The sequence below is a fragment of the Schistocerca serialis genome, unplaced genomic scaffold (assembly GCF_023864345.2).
Source record: "Schistocerca serialis cubense isolate TAMUIC-IGC-003099 unplaced genomic scaffold, iqSchSeri2.2 HiC_scaffold_1444, whole genome shotgun sequence".
Taxonomy (NCBI): Eukaryota; Metazoa; Arthropoda; class Insecta; order Orthoptera; family Acrididae; genus Schistocerca; species Schistocerca serialis.
This window is the reverse complement of record NW_026047674.1, coordinates 398447-421789: the sequence shown is the minus strand read 5'-3', so window position 1 is coordinate 421789 and position 23343 is coordinate 398447. Positions and strand designations below refer to the sequence as shown.

The 23343-nt window shown below is 41.6% G+C and overlaps 1 protein-coding gene across 1 annotated transcript in view; it reads left to right on the top strand.

The window, feature by feature from the left end:
* The window catches only part of LOC126443298 (uncharacterized), a 98235-nt gene that overhangs the window by 26500 nt on the left and 48392 nt on the right, over positions 1 to 23343 (top strand). Inside the window, exons 3-5 of the mRNA XM_050090910.1 lie at positions 361 to 2045; positions 3712 to 3840; positions 21327 to 21470. Of these exons, the coding sequence (XP_049946867.1) occupies positions 361 to 2045; positions 3712 to 3840; positions 21327 to 21470 (1958 nt within the window). The remainder of the gene's footprint in view (positions 1 to 360; positions 2046 to 3711; positions 3841 to 21326; positions 21471 to 23343) is intronic.

The following is a 23343-nucleotide window of genomic DNA, read 5'->3' as shown; positions in this document are numbered from 1 at the left end:
TGATGTCAGAATATGCCTAAAAAGTTATGTGAAACAATTGATTGCTTCCAAGGATTTACAAAGTGGGACTATTGTGAAGAGGGAAACTACGATGGGGCTGAGTTTCCAGAAGTACACCATTAATTCTATGAGTGTTACTAGCAATGTACGCTGTCTTGTCTTTTCTGTTCACTTGACCTACACTCCTTTTTCTGTTTAGATTTTAATGTGATTTTTCTGACAAGAATTGAGAAGAGGTGGTGATGTAACCTCGTTGTGACCTTGCTATCTATGACAGTCTTTACAGCTCAGCATACAAAAACTCAGTCATGTTGAGCATAAACTGTACCTTGTTCACTTACAAACATTTGTTTCTTTTAGATCCTCTTCGAGCCATGTGTGCCAGACGCATCTCTAGTTTTTGGATGTGGGCTGTTCGAAGCACCAAAGGCATCTGCCAAAGTGATGAAAACTCCACACGAAACTTCGAACACAGAAGATATTTTACGCTATGGCATACAAGAGAAAGCTGTCCCTTCATGGATAAAGGCATACAAAGTGGAGACAAATACAGTTGTCGATCCCAGCAACTTTGAGCAGAGTGATCACCAGCGCATATCAGCTGACTTCAGTGAGAGGAGACCAGATTTCGAGGAGTTTGAAGAGCGAAGTGCTGAGAATTTTTCAGGAAGGACCAGTTCAGGGCCCGTTGGGGCAGGGAATATGTGTGTGGGACAGAAGACGGGGGACGGAACTCGTAAAGCCGATCGACTCGGGTATAAGAACTCGGTTGCAGTGCAGGAAATGAGAGAAAGAGGTGAGTCATTTGGAAAAAGTACCACCGATAATTTCCTCGATTCTGACACAGACCCGTTTGCAAAAAAATACCAATATGGTCTCAAAAGGAGCAAAGTGACAAATTCTCAGACTCGTGTTGAGATGTCGGATCGGCACTATGCTGAGCTGCAGGAAGGCACTGCTGCAGTGCCACATAAGCGTCTCGGGGATGTTGTGGACTGTACGGGACGTCCCACACAGGATTTGCCCGACATTACGGGCGTCCAGTGTGACAGTACCGTTTCGGCGACAGTCACTGCACCTGGAGGAGAGATACAGGGTGTGGAGGAGGAGCGTGGCAGCTTTCCACCGGGTCACTCGGACCGACAGGGAGGAGTCGCTCGCTACGTCGATTCGTCCGATCGGGTCGCACTCGGAGGGGCGGGGTACGTCGCCTCGGATGTAAGTGGCCTGCGGGTACCCCAGGCTTTCGGCTTTCAGAAGGAAAGAGAAAAATCTACAGGGCCACACAAAGGTTTTATTTCGTCAGACTGCAGCCTAAGTGACGGTTCTCCTCTCAGTTTGGGAAGACGCAGACGGAAGTGGAAAAACAGACTGGTGAAAGAAAGTGACCCGGGATCAGTTCCGTGCAAAAATCTTGGAATAAATGTGAGGGAGAGAGAACTCCTCACAGTCGGCAATTCTGAAACGCGCGACAGTCCCAGGCGTGCAAAGAGGGGGAGCTCCGCGGGATCGCCCCTCACGGACTTCGGAAACGCACGCACTGCGGAGGGGCTCGGAGGGTCGCGGGTCCCAGTGTCGGACCCTCTTATAAGGGCACTGTTCCACCTGCAGAACCGCCACACAGAGCTGCTGCTAAAGCTGGCGGCAGATGTGGGTGAGGTGGCTCACAAGCAGAGGAGGATGTTTGACGTCTTCCAGAAACTGCAGAGTGCCTTCTGTGACAGTGGCACCCGGACTGCCGCCGAGGTGCCTGTGGGGAGTGGCGGGGTCCAGAGGAGGCACTGCGACAAGTGCACCCAGACGAGCTGTGACGGTGGCGACCGGGTACCAGTGGCTGTGACGGATGCCTGGACGCAGTCGGGCAGTACGGGAGACACGGAAGGTAGCAGTTACAGGGCAGGTCATCTGGAAAGTGGGGTCGTGGCTGTGACTGAGACTGAGAGCGGAGGCTCGCACAAGACACGTGAAGGTCTCGGTGGAGCAGTGTGTGCTGTGAGTGAAGGGACAGGACATCTGGCCGAGAGTGGAACCTGCATCGGTGATAGGTATGTTTTCCTGTTGTCACTGGGTATCGCATGAGTTTTAAATGTATTCATCTTTGCATTTTGTGGTAGAGATCCCGTACACACTTTGTCATTTGTTGTGAAGTCTCCATTCAGTTGAATACATACACCATTTTGCTCATTGTCAGTCAAGACTTCATTTGCTTTAATGTTTGGAGCACACTCTCACTGAAGCGGTGGTTTAAAATACAATGTTTCCTGGATAGAAATGTGTTTTATTTTGTCTAATTTATGTAATAATTCTTGTGCTATTTTAATTTAAAGATTTAATTTGTTATTTAACAATGTAACAAAGAACACTACTTTAATTTCACACCAATAAAGCAGGTCCTGTGTAATTAGTGTTTTAAAAATGTTTGAATTACTGGGAGGTACAAGGAAATATGTTTTGATTAATCATGTTATTAATCAAAATTATGCCAGCATAAAACTATGTGAAATAAGCCCATTTAAATGATTTTTGAAGCAGTGGTGTACAGTCCAATTTGACGATACACAGAAGTGTGAAATTTAAGATAATGGAATGCAGTCAAATTAAATGAGACATTGCCGAGGCAATTAGATTGTGAAATGACACAGTAAAAGTAGTCAGTGACTTTTGCTATGTGGCCAGTAGAATGACTGATGACGGCCAGTGTAGAGAGGATATTAAATGCAGACACAGATACTCTGAAATAGTTAAATTTGCTAACATGGAATATAAATTTTCATCAGAAAGTTTGTTCTGCAGGTGTCTGTCTGCAGTGTAGGCTCCTACAGAAGTTTGACACCGACAGTAAGCACGTCAGACTAGGGAGAACAAAACCTTCTGAAGCGTGGTGCTGACGATAATATGGGTAGATCAGACGACGAATGAAGATGTGCCAAAGGGAATTAGTGAGAAAAGAAATTTATGGCAGAAGTTGACTAAAGGAACGGATAAATTAATAGGACACATCCTCGGGCATCTAGGAATCATCAGTTTGGTAATGGATCGAGTACGAGGATAAAGTAGCGAGTGACCAACGTTTGAATACAGTAGCAGATTCAAGTGGATTAGGTTACTTTAGCTGTGCATGTCTCTTGATATTTATTAGAGAGTCACATGTACAGTAAAAGTTATGTACTGTGCCGGGTGATTGATCGATTTTGTTGTTTAATTTTTTAAAATTATTTTCAAAAGAATCACATGAATTTTTCACGGTTTTGTAAGGAATTGGGACGAGACAGTGTCTGTCTTCAGACTGTGATAGATAAAAAGTGGAGACAAGAATCATCACAGAACCTGTAACTGCTGCCAAGTAACCATGTACAGTTGTCATTCATGCTGTCTTTCTTTGGTAGTTTACTTCTTATTTGTGATTAATGTTTATCATTCTCAGGTGATTTTATCCGTAGCAATTAGTATTATTGACAATGTGTGGGGAATATTAAATCATCAGTTGCACCATGTGTCTTTAGGTATAACTATATTCTTATTTATCAAGAAGTAGATAGTTACTTGACTGAGTTTATATGTTCTGCAATAATCCTTTGTCTCCTTGTTTTTTTTTACTTACCGGAAGTCTGTGGAACACGGCCACGAGACTGAGAAATGGTTGTGTGACTGTTTGTGTAAAATAAAAAATGATAAAGACAGTATACAGCTGACGAGAGATGTCTCTTGCAGGTTGGAGACAACAGAGGTCAGAGCGAGGGTAGGCTCAGGTGCCACCCGGGGAGGCAAGGACTCTGGCAAGGCAGCAAATCCTGGTGATGTGTGGAGGCTTATAGGAGCCGTGCGGAGCATCGCTGCCAGGTACAACGAGTGTTGGTGTGGAGGGTGTCGTTAGTTGGTAGCACTACTACAGAAACCGTATAAACAGAATATGAGCTTGAATTGAATTATTTGTGCACGCCCATGTAATATATAGAGTTGGTGCATAAGTTTGTAGTGCTTTTCCATGGGTCTTTGTGTATCTGCTGTATTTATACAAAGACTTTAGTCTTATAATATATTCTCTTTGACTACTTGCAACAGTTTGCTAACACTGGGTTAACTGTCTGATTCTGCAGCTTTTGATTCATGTGTTTTTGAGGCAAAGAACTCGTTAAGTCACGTTCAGAGTGCATTCCCATCCAGAAAAGAAGATCTTTGACGCTTGTTTGATGGAGAGCAGAAAAGGTGAAAATCTGAGGGTGCGACATCAGGTGAATAAGGTGGCTACGGAATGACTTCCCAACCCAACTCCTGTATAGCGTTTTTCGTCAGTCAAGAGGAATGTGGACGGGCATTACTGTGGCATAGCATCACTTTTCACAGTGTTCTTGGTCATCGTTCTCAGATTGCATGTGCAAGATGTCTCAGTTGTTGACAATAAATGTGAGCAGTGATGGTTACATCTCAGGGAAGCAGTTTGTAATGCAACACCATCACTGTTCCACCAGAAGCATAATGTTATCTTTTCTGGAAGCGTGCAGGTCTTTGTACGGGGAGTTGCTACTTTGTTTGGGTTCAACCATTTCTCACCACCAGTGACAATATGGGATAGGAATGGTTGGTGTTGTTCACAAGCCAAATGATGACGAGCAAGCAGAGATGAACATACGGCCACCCACTGATTTTTATGATTTTGACTTAGAGCATTCGGTACCCGTACACCTAGTTTTTGAACATTCCCCATTGCATGCAAATGTCACATGATGCTGCAGTGATCACAGTTCATCACATTTTCCATTTATTGAGTGCACTGGTGTGGATAATTGTGAATTAATGCGTTTAAACAATCTTTGTCAAACCTTGAAGGTCTTCCTGAATGTGGAGAGTCACTGATGTCAAAATGATCCTTCTCAAAATGAGAATAGCATTTTCTTCCCATGCTTTATCCAATGGCATTATCCCCATACACAGTGCAAATGTTTCTGGCTGTTTCCACTGCTGTCATCCCTTGTTGAACTCAAACAAAAGAATATGTGTGAAATATTCTGATTTCTTCATTTGGCACTCTATAAAATAGCGTCCACAGCTTCACTTATTTGGTCGAAAAGACAAAATGTATGTAAACTCAGATAGCAACATTAAACTATAAATGAAAAGAAAAAAATTCAGTCAATAAATAAAACCATAGCAACTGGAATATAAACATGCGAAACAAAAATGCTATGAACTTATGCCTCAACCTAATAATAATAATAATAATAATAATAATAACTACCAATGCCGGCAGCTTTGCAAGTGTAGCATTAAGTATCTACAGCCAGACAACTTGCCTGCCATAATGAGAATAAATGATATACACAAACCTTCGTCATGATTTAGTCTGTGCTAGTGAAAATTGTATAAAAAAACCCTACAGTAGTTCTTGAGAGTTATCTTCACAAACAGACAGAAAAATATGATTTTGGGAAGGGGGGGAGAGGAGGGCTTTAATTCAATAATAGACGTATAATACTTGAGCAAGCTAGTTTCCATAGCAGATTTGGCAAACTTCAACATAGTTTTTTCTGCAGAAATTAAACAAATATGGATGCCTCTATGGTAGATTTAGTGAATTTTGTAAAGGCCTTGGACTGAATTAGCTATCAAGTTGTGTAAGCCATAGCTGAGTGAGGGGTTAGAGGTGGCTTATGGTAAAGCCCTGTAGCACATATACAAAACCTACATCTTTCATTAATCTCAGAGAACCTACTTGGGACTTTCCAATCAAAGAGGAGTAAAATAAGGTGAGTTCATCTTTCCTAATCTGTTCTGTCATACTGGAAATGGCTGTGATGAAATTAAACTGGAAAGAAAAATGAATTTTATTCAGTAGGAAGATAATTAACAACCTGAGATTTAACAGTAGACATTGGGCACTTGGCAAACAGTTTTGAAGAACTACAGATGTCGGTATTGCATCTCGCCTCGGAATGTGAGGCAGCTGGACTGAACTAGACCTTTCCTAGACAGAAGCTATGCCTAATAAGTGGAGAATGGTAAGAAATGTACAGTTTAGAAATACACTACTGTACACTTCCAGCGACTACATCTATGCCGGCCAGCTCATAAATACGACTGGAGACCTAATATCTGAAATGTTTCGACACATTGATCTATGCTGGCAAGCATTTGGAAGACATTCAAGTATCTTCAAGTGAAACTTGGTAGTAAAACTGAAAAAATCGTTTGTGTCCAGAATGTCCTCCCCATGTTGACTTTCAGCTGCTAGGTCTGGAGACTTCAAAATACACCATGAAGCATGGAAAGGTTGGAATCACAAGAAAGGACAAAAAGGAGGACAGAAGGCATCAGATACATTACTGACATCAAATACATCCTGGATATAATAGGTACCGTATTTACTCGAATCTAAGCCACACTTTTTTTCCGGTTTTTGTAATCCAAAAAACCGCCTGCGGCTTAGAATCGAGTGCAAAGTAAGTGGAAGTACTGAAAAATGTTGGTAGGTGCCGCCACAACTAACTTCTGCCGTCAAATATATGTAGCACTACACAGGCACGCTTTGCAGGCACAAAAATAAATACTGGCGCCAAAAACTCTGCGTCAGTAAATAAATTTTAAAAAAGGAGGAAGTCGAGCTTTTTTTCTCCGCCCCGAGTTTCGACCACTGCATTTTCATACGTTATCCAACGAAGTAAATGCAAATTCCATATTCTTCATCTTCGAATGTAGCAGCATTTCAATGTACTACGAAAATCCGACTGGCAAGACTGTTTGGGATGTTTGTCAATATGGCCAATTCTATGTTCTGAATTTTTTCCCACCTTTGAGAAGAGATGGTTGCTAATAGGAACTTTTATGAATTGTGAATCACATGCAGTATTCTCTTTACCATAAGAATAATCCGAATATAAACATTTTTCCATGTATTCCTTTGTGTTTGCTGCTATCTCATTTAAATCCTGTCTGCCTAATAAACTACGAAACTAGAGTGAGACAACAGCAAATGCGGAAGACTATACATATTATGTCACGTTTATATTCGTGTTATTCTTATGCCTAATAGTGATATAGTCAGAAATGAAGCATGGCAATTGACTAGATTTTTAAATCTAAGATGACTAATTTCTGTGCAGAATGTAATGTACTAAAGAGGTGCCTGCAAAGATTGTCAAACGGCGAAAAATTTTCACTAAACTCTTGTTCAGAAAATCTTCTATCATATGCAGTCTATTATTTGGTTCTTGTTGATCATTATCAAAGAAAGCAGCAGTGTAAGTAACAACAAATAGCGTTCTCTTGCCATTGTTTCGCTAATGAGAGAATTCCTCTCTCTTTTTTTTTTTTTAATTGTAAACGGCGGTAGTGTGCACAAAAGCAAGCTATGCCGCGAGCGGCGACAGGTCGTAAACACCCAATATCAGAATAACACAAACAATGGATGACACAGTACAGTAATGCATTTTCAGCTTGGAGTGACGTAAACACCTATAACAAAGAGAACGGCACTTATCAGATCAAAGAAAAATAAGCAATCAATTCAAACCAGACGAAGCACGTGAAAAAGGAAGGGAACCCGTATGAATACGGACGGAGCGAATGACGCATATTGGCTACCTGGTAAAGCTTAACTGCTAAGCTTACGACTCGAACCAAACTACTGTAGCTGTATCGTCATTCATTCGACCTAAATTGTTTCTCATATTACTGTGGACCAACTTTGTTTCGATGTGGAGGTGCGGCCTAAAACTTTTCTCTTCCCTTGAATTTCGAGTCTCAAATTTCAGGTGCGGCTTAGATTCGGGAAATTTTTTTTTTTCCTTGATTTCGAGTCTCATTTTTCAGGTGTGGCTTAGATTCGAGTAAATATGGTACTGTGAAATGGCAGTGGGTTGGCGTGTTGCCGGAAGAATAATGACTGATAGATGAGGACTGTGCTGGAATGGAATCCGAGAGACAGACCATAAGGAGGACTGCCAGACTGATGGGACAAAGACCTGTTGACGTTATTGGAGCCAGCTGGCAGAATATTGCCCAAGGCTGTTGAAGTTGCAGACACCAATAAGCTCAGTACACGAATACCACATCATTTAATAATAATGATGATAATAATAATAGTAGTAGTAATGGTGATGTTGGTGAATAGTAATACACTCCTGGAAATGGAAAAAAGAACACATTGACACCGGTGTGTCAGACCCACCATACTTGCTCCAGACACTGCGAGAGGGCTGTACAAGCAATGATCACACGCACGGCACAGCGGACACACCAGGAACCGCGGTGTTGGCCGTCGAATGGCGCTAGCTGCGCAGCATTTGTGCACCGCCGCCGTCAGTGTCAGCCAGTTTGCCGTGGCATACGGAGCTCCATCGCAGTCTTCAACACTGGTAGCATGCCGCGACAGCGTGGACGTGAACTGTATGTGCAGTTGACGGACTTTGAGTGAGGGCGTATAGTGGGCATGCGGGAGGCCGGGTGGACGTACCGCCGAATTGCTCAACATGTGGGGCGTGAGGTCTCCACAGTACATCGATGTTGTCGCCAGTGGTCAGCGGAAGGTGCACGTGCCCGTCGACCTGGGACCGGACCACAGCGACGCACGAATGCACGCGAAGACCGTGGATCCTACGCAGTGCTGTAGGGGACCGCACCGCCACTTCCCAGCAAATTAGGGACACTGTTGCTCCTGGGGTATCGGCGAGGACCATTCGCAACCGTCTCCATGAAGCTGGGCTACGGTCCCGCACACCGTTAGGCCGTCTTCCGCTCACGCCCCAACATCGTGCAGCCCGCCTCCAGTGGTGTCGCGACAGGCGTGAATGGAGGGACGAATGGAGACGTGTCGTCTTGAGCGATGAGAGTCGCTTCTGCCTTGGTGCCAATGATGGTCGTATGCGTGTTTGGCGCCGTGCAGGTGAGCGCCACAATCAGGACTGCATACGACTGAGGCACACAGGGCCAACACCCGGCATCATGGTGTGGGGAGTGATCCCCTACACTGGCCGTACACCACTGGTGATCGTCGAGGGGACAATGAATAGTGCACGGTACATCCAAACCGTCATCGAACCCATCGTTCTACCATTCCTAGACCGGCAAGGGAACTTGCTGTTCCAATAGGACAATGCACGTCTGCATGTATCCCGTGCCACCCAACGTGCTCTAGAAGGTGTAAGTCAACTACCCTGGCCAGCAAGATCTCCGGATCTGTCCCCCATTGAGCATGTTTGGGACTGGATGAAGCGTCGTCTCACGCGGTCTGCACGTCCAGCACGAACGCTGGTCCAACTGAGGAGCCAGGTGTAAATGGCATGGCAAGCCGTTCCACAGGACTACATCCAGCATCTCTACGATCGTCTCCATGGGAGAATAGCAGCCTGCATTGCTGTGAAATGTGGATATACACTGTACTAGTGCCGACATTGTGCATGCTCTGTTGCCTGTGTCTATGTGCCTGTGGTTCTGTCAGTGTGATCATGTGATGTATCTGACCCCAGGAATGTGTCAATAAAGTTTCCCCTTCCTGGGACAATGAATTCACGGTGTTCTTATTTCAATTTCCAGGAGTGTATAAGGTATTACAACAAATGAAGTCAGTTGTGCAGTATCCATGTTCTTTCTGTTCATACAATTGAACAACTTTTGGTCCAGGGACATCTGAATTTATGTCTTGAATGAGGTATCTGACTACAGATAAAGAAATCAATAAATAACAGGCTAAAGGCAAATGTCAGAACTGAAAGTAATTATGTATGTGCAAGTGATAGTCATTCTGTAGCCTTCAAAAGTCTGAGAATATGTCAGACGCACATGCGGCATACAGCAACACTAGTCAGATTATTTAAGTTTGTGTTTGTTGTGCGTGTGAGTGCAAAGCCAGTGTGTATTTATACTAGCTGTATGGCAAGTAATGTGCATGTACTCAGCCTCGTATACATAAACTCTGCAGTAAGGAAAAATAAGGATCAAAGGTGTATGGAAAGACATGCCATATTTAAATAAAATTTGGAAAGGAGTAGGTAGTAAAGTTTATACTGGATTATATACATCAATAGAGCAATTAATATCTTTTTGTGACCAATTGATGCATTTAACAACAAAAAATTTGTTTCTCATGTTTCATCTTTATGAGGGCTGATGATTGTCAAGGTGATGTGTTTTGTAAGAATGGACCCATATTTCTTCACCCCTCATTCAGCCTGCTAGTTGGCAGAAAACCATCCTTGGATCCCGTACTGTGAATACTTTCGTTTCTGGCATGAAAACTGTGGACCTTTCCACAACATTGAAAATAGTTGTCTAAATTGCAAGCTCCGTTACTGTTGCCCAGGAGGTCTTTAAATGATTCCAGCCCACTATCAGAGATATATATATCACTCTTTGCCTTTACACATGTCTGCTTGTGTGTGTGTGTGTGTGTGTGTGTGTGTGTGTGTGTGTTAGTGTTTCTATCAACATACCAACACTTTCGTTTGGTAAGTTTTTAGATATATTTTTCCCACGTGGAATAAAAAATATCTGAAACAAATAAAGATAACCCCTGATAGCCACTTCTGAAAAGTATACTGACAACAAATTATGACTAGTGCTAACCTCCTCGCACTCATAATTATGCAAATTACTTCTGAATTATTTCATACAGATTTTAAAAAAATTTGGAAAAAAGCCAGCTTTCCAAAAAAATATATGTATAGTTTAGAATCTAGTAACTGGTCATTGTGTTGTGTTTTTCACTGAGAAATTGTACTATAATTGTAAAACTCCCTTATTCCAGATTGTAGCAAGAGGTTTTGACTATGATGTGACGTGCAATCCAAATAGCTAACCAGTCACTAACAGCTGCCTATATACTGGCAGAGCTTATTTTTGTTTTATATACAACATGGAATTTGGAGAAATTTGAATTTTTGATTCCAAATATTATGACTACATTATTCTTTTATTTTGTTTTTAAGTGTTTAGGGGTCCACTGGCAGAGTGTTACAGACTTTTGCACCAGAATATAAAACTCCACTCTTAATATTAGAGAATGAGGTATGGCCTGTACAAAAATTGTTCGTACTTGTAGTGTTGCGGTTGTGAATTGCTGAGTTGGTTCCAAGTTGTCTCTTATTATTAATCACAAAAATTTATTATCATGTAAGTGCAGGAGTTCTTAGGCCCCCGAAGAGGCTTTGGCAAGGTGTTTGGTTTCCTTATACGCAGAATATTCTTACTGCACACTTGTGTAAAATAAATAGTTGTTTGGTGTTAGCCGCAATGCCATAGGACAGAAGTGACCGAAAGTATGCGGAATATGCCAACAGTACTGTCTGCAGGTCAGCACAATGAGAGAGGTTTCTACTTCTCCATCTATACTTATAATGTTATTAAGCTAGTTTATATTTTACAAAGTACAAGCTAGCACATACACACTTCACAATTTTTGGCAGTGACAGCAGCTTTTCAGGGCACTTTCACGAACTAGCTCTGACTGACAAGTATCACAATATTTGTTTTGGTTAAATTGTTTTGATATAACACTACAGATTGTCTAAAGTATACTCAACCTGCCATGTCAATTCAGGATGAAAACTCGTAAATTCAGGATAGAACCTTGCCCTTTTGAGGATTGCCTCCATTGCCTGAGTCAGGAGTAACTGACTGTCAAAACTACTACTGTGGTGACACATAGCAGAGAGACAGCTTCTGATTGCTTGATAATTACATCGTGCTGTCGCAGATGTTGTCACTGTCCAGAGTGGTGGTTCCATCACTCCTGCCGTAGCATAAAAATTGCGACGCATGTTGCTGGCTCTTCTCTGCATCGAGAGCTTGCTTTTGTGCACCACTAAGATTACACCTGTTGTCAAGATTCGAGGTTGTCTCACACTTTCTTATTTCCATGGCCCCTTTAATTACAGAATCGAATTATGTGGGAGCCTGAACAATATTTTATGTTTGTTTGTGGGGCTCTGTTCAGTAACAGCAGATCTCTCCAGTTCTCAACTTTTAATGTGCCATTCAAGTTCTGCATGGCAGTCGGAAATGGTGCAAATGGACTGATTCATGTAATTCTATCCACACTTACAAGTGATGTTATAAATCCCAGGAATCGTGAGTCTGAGACTTCTTAGGAGGTCAAACAATAGATCTGATAGGTCATCTTCCCAGGACTCTGCCTGTTTTGCTGAATGTAGCACTGCAGAAGGGAAGGAATGCAACCAGTTGATCATCATATGATTGTTCAATATTTTCACGTTTCCTTTGCTTGGAGAATACTGACTTTATATCATGTGACTCATAGCCACTCTTTCTTAATGCTGGCTGCTAACTAGATGCCAACTTTTATACTTAGATGCTAATCTAAGTTCCATTGTGGAGATACTACCCGGGTGACAGCTAAGCATGAATTTTTTACACCTAAGAGTGGACACTGACACACAGGTATTAACAGATTGAATTCTAGCAGCCAAATGACTACTCAGTAAGGGGTGTATAAAAACAGGCATTTGAATAAGTAACAACATCAGTAATTTCATTTCACTTCATGATTATGTAAGATTCAAATTTACTTATGGGGTCAACCAATTGAGCCCAATGGTAGTTTTAATTTATTTTAGACTATTAGAAAAGTATTAAAGGTAGAAGTCAGTGTGTTTAACTTTAAAGCTTTTCTATTTGTGTGTTCTTATGTGGTGGATTCCTGGGTTGCATGTTAAATTCTCATGTTTGTAATTTCTCTAATTTACTCAATTTCATTATTAGTGGCTTATTCAGATAATGAAAGGTATCTTGTTCAGAAAAATTAGGACAGCAAAAGCGTAGCATCAGATGAAATTAAATGAACTTGAAGGCTCAAATAACGAAAGTACTCCTTATGTCAGCAAAATTTCAGGACAGGTTGTTTTTTTTGGGAGTTTGCAATGCTATAAAGGAACAAATGTTATATTACCTGCAGCCTTGAAATGACCTCGGCCGTGCAAACTCACTAGGTTGCACGGCTGTGCTTAGCAACTCATTGTTTGGTTTCTTGACACATCAATTACTGTGACATGATGGGTGCTTATGGTGAGCAAAGAGTGAACATTAAGTTCTGCGTTAAGCTCGGGAAAACCCGTAGTGAAACATGGACAATGATTAAGTGAGCATATGCAGGTGAGGCACTTTCAAGACGTCGTGTTTTCAAGAGGCACAAAAGGCTTCATGAAGGCAGAGATGAACGAGTACCAGGTAGAAGGATTGGTGGCGTGCGTAAACACGTTCAGAGCGCACAGGGACAGGTACAAAAGCACACGTGTTAACACATCTAGAGCATTTAAAGGATTAAGGAAGTCCGATCCCAATGTTGGATTTCTGCCGAGTATTAACTGGGAAAAAGCTACTTCTTCTTGGGAATAAGCTAATATTGGTAACAAGAAATGATAGTAAAGAATATCTATATTAAGAGGCCAGTGTCAAAATACCCAGGCTAGTGAACAGGGGTTGACAAGGGTTTCATGAACTCACACCACTTATTTCCCGTTTCTGAGCCAAAAATATCCATTTAGAATGGGAAGAGCTACCCCAAAATGTAACACCATACGACATAAGCGAATGAAAATAAGCGAAGTAGACTAATTTTCATGTCAAATGATCACTTCAGATACCGTTCGAATCGTAAAAATGGCAGCATTAAGTCTTCGAACGAGATCCTGAACGTGGTCTTTCCATGACAGTTTACTATTTATCTGAACACACAGAAATTTGAACAGTTCAGTTTCACTAATCATATGCCCATTCTGTGAAATTAAAATGTCGGGTTTTGTTGAATTGCATGTTAGAAACTGTAAAAACTGAGTCTTACTGTGATTTATTGTTACTTTATGTTCTACAAGCCAGTAACTTAGGTCTTGAACTGCACTGTTTGAAACAGAGCCAATGTTGCTCACGATGTCCTTTACTACCGAGCTAATGTCATTATCAAACAGAAATATTTTGCAATTACCTGTAATACTATAGGGCATATCATTTAAATAAATAAGAAACTGATATCTGAGGCACCCCCCCCCCCCCCCCCCAATTTAGTCGTATCCCACTCAGACCCCACATCAGGGCCATTCTCAACACTGTGAATAATGACCTTTTGCTGTCCGTTGTTAAAGTAAGAGGTGAACCAATTGTGAGCTACTCCCCGTATTCCGTAATGGTCCAACTTCTGGAGCAATTTTTTGTGGTTAACACAACCAAACGCCAGAGTTAAATAAAAAAAAATATACCTAGCATTCAAAACCTTTTGTTTAACCCATCCAGTACCTGACAGGAAAGAGACTATAGCATTTTCAGTTGTTAAATGACTTCTAATGCGGATGAGCCATGTGTGGCTCGTGTTCGTGCCATATCTCATTTGTCGTCCTGTTTTTACTGTACTACCACCTCGTTCTGTTAATTTCAATCACTGGTGTCACTGAGTTGCCGCCTTGCCTGCCCGTGAGCGGCAGCAGCGGCGCTTATCGATATAAGCCCTGGCGTATTATCTTTTCTGTCTGCTATTACTTCCCAGTTGTCGTGTGTTTGGAGTTAGTTCAGATCTGCCAGTGAGTTGGGAGGCACTAGCAGTGCGTTCTGACCTTGCAGTATTTGACTGGGAGGGGGGGGGGGAGGAGGAGGAGGAGGAGGAGGAGGAGGAATCAGTCAGGATGCGGCTGCAGTGAGATCCGGACAGCCACGACTCGCCCGACAGTTGCCGATACATGTCACTTGAGTGCGGACCACCTCAATTGTTCGTCGGTTGGTCGTCTTGTCGGACGACGTGTATGTTGGCTGGCGATGCTTATGGGTTGTCTGCGTGTACCGACTCGTGATTCGTCATCGTTATTGCACAGTCGCTGCCATCAGTATTGTCTAGTCATTTGTGTAAGTGTTCATGAAACTGTGTGTAGCTTGTGATGTCAACTAATCAGTTATTTTAGTGCTGTCCCCGTGCTGATGTGTGACAGTTGGTCGGTTGGCGTGGAGCAGCGAGGAAATCTCTGCGGGGTGTTGTTTGGCCGGGCCCGCTGGCGGTCTCTACGCAACGTCGGAGTGTGTGGGGCCGTTCCCATTGCTACGAGGTCCGTGGCTCACCGACCCTGGACACGAAAGTTGAATTTGGATTTAATTTACCAGCAAGTCAAGACTGTTCTCATTGTGCCATTTGGTTCTCATTGTTGGCTGTTGGGACATTCCCGTGAGCAACAACATGTGTGTTAGAGTTTGCGAAAGTTTAGCCACCGTCCGGTGGAGTCTAACTGTATTTGGTTATTTGCAATTGAAGTGCACCAGCGGAATTTTCTGCCTTGTGACTGTTAACGTTCCGGTTACCTGCCCTGGCCGTTAACGCAAATTTAGGCATTGTCCTTTCCTCACCGTGTTGTCGCTGTCCGGCACGGTGTGTAGCTCGACAGCTTAATGTGTGCTCGGTTGTGGGCGTCCGTGCCTTTTACGTTTGCATTGAACTCCCGGTTGTGTGCTGGTCGAGTGGAGCGCAAGTTACCTTGTCGGTGGGTCCGTTGACTGTCAGTTGGTTGGGTTGTCGTCGGATCGAGAATGGTTGGGCCGACTGTCTGTCTCACCTAATTAGTATTTCAAGTGCTGGCCAATGCCTGAAACTTCTGAGCACCATTAGCTGCACTGCCTTTTCTTATTTTCTGTTGTGTGTATTTCTATGGCTCATAGCCGATGGTTTTCAATTAAAGGTGAATTGTTTTAGTGGTGTTTTAAGTTGTTGGCCTTCACCCGCTTTAAAATTAAAGTTCTTTGATTTTCAAGTGTTACATTTTTGGGCCTTCAGCCAAATTATAGAACTTACTTAATGTGAGGCCTTCTGCCTTCTAAATATTCTTTTTGGTGTCTGAATTTTAAGTTAATGGCTTTTAGCCTTCTTAAAAAAAAAAAATTAAAGTTGTTGTGGCCTTAAGTTATAAGATAGTGTGGTGTATTCAGCCGATAACTAAGTTCAAGAATTTGTACTGTAATATTTGGTCAAATAAATAAAGTTCTATGTGTTGAAGTGTAATTGACAGCCACTCATTTTGGCCCCTTTGCACAATTCCAACTACCTGTCCTGTCCTTTGAGTTTAGCAGGGTGTCTCAGCGGAACTGTACATTTGATAGCAAATTATGTGATATAAAATGATCAATTAACCTTACATACAGACTTTTCAATAACGTTAGCAAATACTGATGGCATAGAAATAGTTGTAAAATTGTATACATGATCCCTTTCTCCCTTTTTATAAAGTGGCTTTACTACTGATGCTTTAATCATTCAGGAAACTGATCTTTCCTAAAGGAAAAATTAAAAATATGGCTAAGTACAGGGCTGACATGTGCAGCAATGTACTTTAATATTCTGCTATGCACTCCATCATATCCATGAGAGTCCTTAGTCTCCAGTGATTTAATTTTTGAGTCAGTCTCGGAAAGGCATTTTCCAAGAGAGTTACATGATTCCCTTCAGAAACTAAATCTTTATTTAATTCACTAACAATGCTCAGAAAATGATTGTTAAATACTGTAAATATATATCTGATTCATCAGTAACAGAATATTTTTACTACGAACTGATTGTATATCGTCGACCTTATGCCGTTGATCACACTTCCTTCACAACTGACCCTGTGGTTTTAATTTTATCCTATGAATTAGCTATTCTATTTGGACACCAAATACTCTTTGCTGTCAAAATAATATTTTAAGCACTTTAAAATACTGTTTGTAATAGGCTTGATTGTGACTATTTCTAACATTTTGATATAATTCCCGCTTTCTTCTACAGGATATCCTTATCCCACTAGTCAGCCTCCCAGGCTACATTTTACTGCTAATATCCCATTTAGAATGTTCTAATGGACGGCAACTCTCAAAGAGCATGAGAAATGTGTTAAGGAAAGTATTAATATTTGTCATGTATATTATTGGCACTATAAACATCCTGCCACTCTTGTTCCTTGACAAGGTTTTTTTTTTAAAAAAAAAGAACCTTTCTGTTGCTGCTGGATTAACTTTCCTACATAGTTTGTAATTATATGTGACATTTGTTTGAGTACAAAAGCATTTTAGTGTTAAAATTTTGTATCATGGTCTGAACGGCCATTCACCCTTTTACTAACAGAATGCCCATTTAGTAATAAAGAATGAATAAAAATATTGTCTATGGCTGTGCTACTGTTCCCTTGGCCTCTAGTTGGAAAACAACACAGTCTGCATCAGATCATATGAATTAAGGAGTTCTACTGACATCCTTTTTCTTGCACTGTCATGTACAAAATTTATATTGAAGTCACCACATATAACTCATTTCTGGTACTTCCTACAAAGTGAACCAAGAACCCTGTCTAGCTTGAGCAGAAATGCTCTGAAGTCAGAGTTAGGGGACCTATAAACAACAACAATTAGAAGTTTGGTTTCACTAAATTCAACTGCTGCTGCAACAGCATTCCAATATCTTTTCAGTGCAGTGTCATGGAATGTCTGTGGACTCAAATGGAATACTGTTTGTTACATACATAGCCACTCCTCCACCCCGCAAGGAACTCCTTGAAAAACAGCCAGATAATCTGTATTCTGGTAAAGGAAGCCTCTGAATTATCAAATTATTTAAGTGGTGCTCCGACTTACCAACAATTTCGGAGTCAACGTCTATAAGCAGTTTATTAACTTTATCTCTAATACCTCTTATATTTTGATGAAACATACTAATTCCTTCTCCACTTAGGAACATGACGTCCTCTGAAGGTGAGCCCTTAGAGGGACTTCCTTTAAGCAGGTATACCTATCAGCTGACTTCAATCTAAAAAAGGCGCAGCTATAACACCAACTACTACAGGAATTTTTCCATGAGATATCCCCCTCCCCCGCACACACTACACTGTCACCTATAAGCTTTGCCAGCCTCCCTTTCCCATACCTATTGAGCTGCAGGCCATGCCTAGTGAAATCCGATCTACTGATGTACTGATGATGGACTCAACTGGCGCTGTGACCCATGTCCTCTGCCATCAATGCCTCCTCCAGCCTCATGATAACGTGCCTCACAGCCACATTAAGATGAGCCCAATCATGATACTGAAAAAGTTGCACAAATGCACATTAGTGTCACCAGTTCGAGTAGCTACTTTATCTGTTACCAAGTAGTTGGCCAGACATTCTGTTGTTGCCAACCCACAACTGTTGTATTCTCCTGACCTCTCTCCTTGTAATTTTGTCTTGTTTCCATGAGTGAAATGGTGACTACAAGGAAATTTACATCAAGATATCGCAGACATGCAACGGGCTGTGATAAATGAGTTTAGAAGCATCAAAGTTGAAAATTTCCCTGTTTGCTTCTAAGACCTCTAGAAACACCGGCAACTGTGTGTACATAGCCAAGGGGACTACTTTGATTGGAGCTAGGATCATTACCTGGTTTTCTATTTTTTAAGGAACCTGACTTGGAGCTTTTCTGACAGAGGGAGTGTTTTCAGATGGGTGGAAACTTTAGTCAAAAATAATTTATTAGTTAATGAATTTTCACAGAAACTAAACTGATTATTAAAAGGAGTGAAATTGGGCCTATCTAATGAGCTGGGTGCTTTTTGAATAAATTGTAGCTTTCACAATTTTACTAACAAGTGGCATTGGGACAAGTTCAATCACAGATTTATCATAAAAATATTTTATGAAAACTAATTATGTCACTGGAATAAGCAGCAAACAGACAACCCAGTCAACTATAAATTGTAATAGGTTTCAGCATCTATAGGAATTTTGATGCAATTTTGGAATTAGCCAAATGAATATGTTGCTATGAAACCTGATGTCATATTACAATCTTTAATTATTATAGATCTTCCATTTGTGGTAGCAAATATGAAGAGCTGCATTTAAATGATTTCAGCAATCAAATTTTGGGCTTTATATATGAATCATAAAATACAGAGGGGTCCAGGAAAATGTAGACACTCTTTGATAGCCAGTATTCATGAAACAGAATTACATATCATTACAATTCTTGCATGGGAGAAAGGTTATTTCGTGTGTTCAAATTGACCCCAAATTAACAGCCACACAATATCAATGCCATTGAAGTGTTGCCGAACTACGGCTGTCAGTGTTGCTGGCGTGATAGCTGCACAGTACACCCAATGGTTTCTAGAAGCTCATTTGGTGTAGCTGACTTCTGTTGATAAACTTCATTTTTCGAGGTCTGTCATAGGTAGAAGTCAAGAGGTGTAATATCTGGAGACGGTAGTGAGTACTCGACAGCTCCTTTTTGACCGCTCCATCATCGAGGTAGGCTCTGACATATCTGTGGTGGTGAGGCAGAGCGCCATTTTGTTGTAGGTAAAATCTCTCATTTCCAAACACCTCTCTGATGGCAGGTAAAGTCAGTGTTTGCAGCATATGAAGACACACCTCATTTGTTACAGTACCATCAAAGAAGCGTGGGCCATTCAATGACAGACCACACCTCACATTAACTCCCGGTAGATTAACATGTTTGTCCACATGAATGTGAGGATTTTCAGGAGCCCAGTATACACAGTTGTGGCAGTTTACATTACTGTTCAGTTTTAATTGCGCCTGATCAGATCAGATAACCATCCCTGCAAACTTTCATCCTCACGAAGCGTGCCTTCAAACCACTTGCAGTACTCCGTCCTTCAATCCCTGTCGTCGTCATTCATAAGCAGCGATCTCGGAATGTACACTTCCCAGTTTGGCGGCCGTCGGAAATGGTTGTACGCTTGAATGGCTTACCCCGCTTTCATGTGCACCCTGCTTCACAGATTTTTGAGGTGGCTTATTAAAATGTTGCCAAACAGCAGTGCTGGAATCTTAACTTGTTGATGTTTTTGGTCGGCCAGACCTTTCCTTACCCACATCCTGCGCGGTACCATCAGCTTCACATTTATCCCGAATATGATAAATTATAATAGAAGGAAACATTCCACGTGGGAAAAATTATATATAAAAACAAAGATGAGGTGACTTACCGAACGAAAGCGCTGGCAGGTCGATAGACACACAAACATACACACAAAATTCAAGCTTTCGCAACAAACTATTGCCTCATCAGGAAAGAGGGAAGGAGGGGGGAAGACGAAAGGAAGTGGGTTTTAAGGGAGAGGGTAAGGAGTCATTCCAATCCCGGGAGCGGAAAGACTTACCTTAGGGGGAAAAAAAGGACAGGTATACACTCGCACACACGCATGGGAGCGGAAAGACTTACCTTAGGGGGAAAAAAGGACAGGTATACACTCGCACGATAGTCCCAGTATATGTATTTTGTTTGTCAAATAAATTGTGACTAAGAAATTAGTATTTGAAATGTTAAACAAGATCCAAAGATTATCATTTAGCTTACCGAGGTTTTCTAAAGATAGTTGCAGTTTCTGTTGAACTGCAGCTCTCCTTTTCTTTGGCCTCGGAGATAGTGATGGTGATGGTGGTGATGATGATGACGAGGAATCCATGCTCTTTTCGGGTATGTAATCATCTGATGAACCCGAACTAAGCACTTTGAAATCATTACAATCTTCTTCAGTTAACTCTTGCAGTCGTTTCACTTCGGAACAGTTTTGTATTGCAAACGAGATTTCACCATTCTTTTCTTCTGCTTCTGTAATTTCTACAATACGGTATACAAACAATGAATGGGAATCAAACCAATCAAACTAACGGTCTGTATCTCCGTGGATGATTATCTCATAGATAAATTTAATAGTAATTCATGTAGGCCCACTTCCTTTCGTCTTCCCCCCTCCTTCCCTCTTTCCTGATGAGGCAACAGTTTGTTGCGAAAGCTTGAATTTTGTGTGTATGTTTGTGTTTGTTTGTGTGAATATGATAAATGGTTGCACATGTTGTGCCTGGGTTCTGTGCACATTCTGCCAGTGTTGTTGTACCTCCAACATGTTTTCATACTTCCACTACCACTTCAGTACGGCCTTGCATTGCTCGAATGACGATCTTTACTTCATTCGGTGCTGCACTATCATCTGCTGGAAAACACTTGCCAAAATCTGTTGAGAAAATAATATACTTTGCCACCATGCAAAATAGCAACACTATGTCATTTTGTTCCAAAGATATTAACTATCAGAGAGTGTCTACATTTTTCTGGACCCCTCTGTACAATTCAGGATTATATAGCACCTTTGGAATCATCAAAGTAGTGCTATTTTGTAAACATATCTTATGTGTGAAGAAATGGAATTTTGTTATATCAGTTTAGGCTAGGGTCAGCGAGTGTCACTAGCGGTCGATTAACTTTGCTCTAATAATCGATGGTCGGCTATGAAATTGTAGTACACTATGCAGAATATTTTCTCCTCAGTATCTGAAAATTTGTACAATCTGCTAGGGCAATTTGTTTTCAGGGTTGAGGAGTCTGGATCGAAAACGAGACATCCCTCCGGGGAGGCGGGCACCGGCAGTGACAAGGCAGAGGAGGAATGTGGTGACCGCTCGAGGCAGGTGGAGGTGGCCGGCCTCGTCGCAGCCATGCGGAGTGCTGTGTTGAGGTGAGTGGGGGCGAGGCAGCCGTGGCTACTGCCACTGTATTCTGCCTGCGTTGACTCTCGACTGTCACGAGTGGGCACTTTTATTTACACACCAGCCATGGGATCGCATGAGCTGTGACTGAGGTTCTGACGAGCAATGAGTGCAGACTTTAGTAATGATTGAAGAAAAATTCACAGTCTCTGTTTACGACAGAAGCGTACGATAATTTCTCGACACTACTGATTACAGGGAATAGGAAACAAGTCGTACAAACATTTTGAAATGTCATTGTTTTAGTTGCTCCTGTAAATAAATGTCTACAAACATATCAAACTGTATTTAGAAGGCAGTACTCAGAGCATTTCTACTTTATCCTTGCTGTCTCAGTTTCTTTCAGAGTATCAGATATAGCCGTTTTCACTGTTGAAATAATTTTCACTAACCCTTTGGGCACGTCTGCATCAGTTAGCCGCAAGATTTAGTTTTCTGTTAGTGTCACAGATAGAGTTATAGTTGGAGGCATGTCCAAATACATATTTGTCATTCATTACAGCTGTCACCACTTACTACATTTGCGCAATTCACGCTAAAAGCAATTTGGTCGCTATTGTTTGGAAAGTGGATATTGTGTTTACAGTGTGTTTGCTGCTATGCACCTTGTAATGTAAGTACTTTCTATACTTACGTTTTTCTCACTTCCCAAGGCAATCTTTCTATTATTTTAGTATGTAATGAATATTTGAATTGAATCAAAGTTCCCATATGCAACTTGTGTTACTTTTTAAAATCTTTGATATTGTCTTGCAACAATATCTTACTGTTCTAAACATTTGTATCATTTGGTCTCATAAAAGTATGGAAATGGGGGAAAAAGAAGACATTTCACAGGCACTCTCAAATTTTATGTCCTAAAGACTATGAGACAATATTACAGAAATTGTCAGAAGAATTATCAGATCATATGAATCACAGTTAGAAGAGGAAGTTATTGAAAAAGAAAACCACAGTAGTAACTCCGAACAATCAACAGAGGAAACAGTCTGTAGGAGCTGATCATTCATTTGCTCCTGGGATTCCTGAGCCTGGGACTGGAAAGCACCGCTGTTTGGTCACCATAAACTGTATGCATGCTTCACCGATCACCGTGGCAGTGGAACAATGTGTGTGACAGGGAATGGGAATCGTAGCATGAACACCCAGGTCATGATAACGGAATAAACTTCTATTAAAAGAAAGAAAGAAACTGTAAATCTCAAGGTGTGCTACGCACAGGTGAGATGAATAGCAGTTGAGTTGTCACAGTCGTTAACGGACAACCTGGGGGGACCCTGCCGCACCTCAGTTGTATAATGCTTACTCAGCCATGTGGGTCTCAGTCTGAGTGGACCCTTATTTCCCCCGCTACTCATGGGATAAAAATGGAACCCTTGGAGATTTCTCCTTATTGTCCCAATGGCAAGAGTGGGCTGCTGGTAGGTACTAACACCCAATCAAATAAGAGGGGTCATGTAGCCACTCTTCCAGACATGGGGGCTACACAGAATTTGTGCACGAATAGTAACGGAATGCATGCTGCAGGTCAGAATGTGTTTATAATTGTGAAACAGAAAGAGGGCAGTTTGGAAAAAGTTTCGCCTTTTTATGCTCAAGGAGGTTTGGAGCGCATTACAGGTTCAATGAAATCCGTCAAGCGATTGTGTAATGATATGCTGTTGGTTGAAACTGCTAGCTCCCAACAATCAATATGCCTCCGGAAAGATAGGGGCCTTGTAGAATATGCCGTCGAAATGGAGCTCCGCAATACCTTGAGCTATACCAAACGTGTTGTGTTGTGTAGAGATCTGGTAGACATACATAAGGAGAAATTGAAAGATGAGTGGGCTCAAGAAGGAT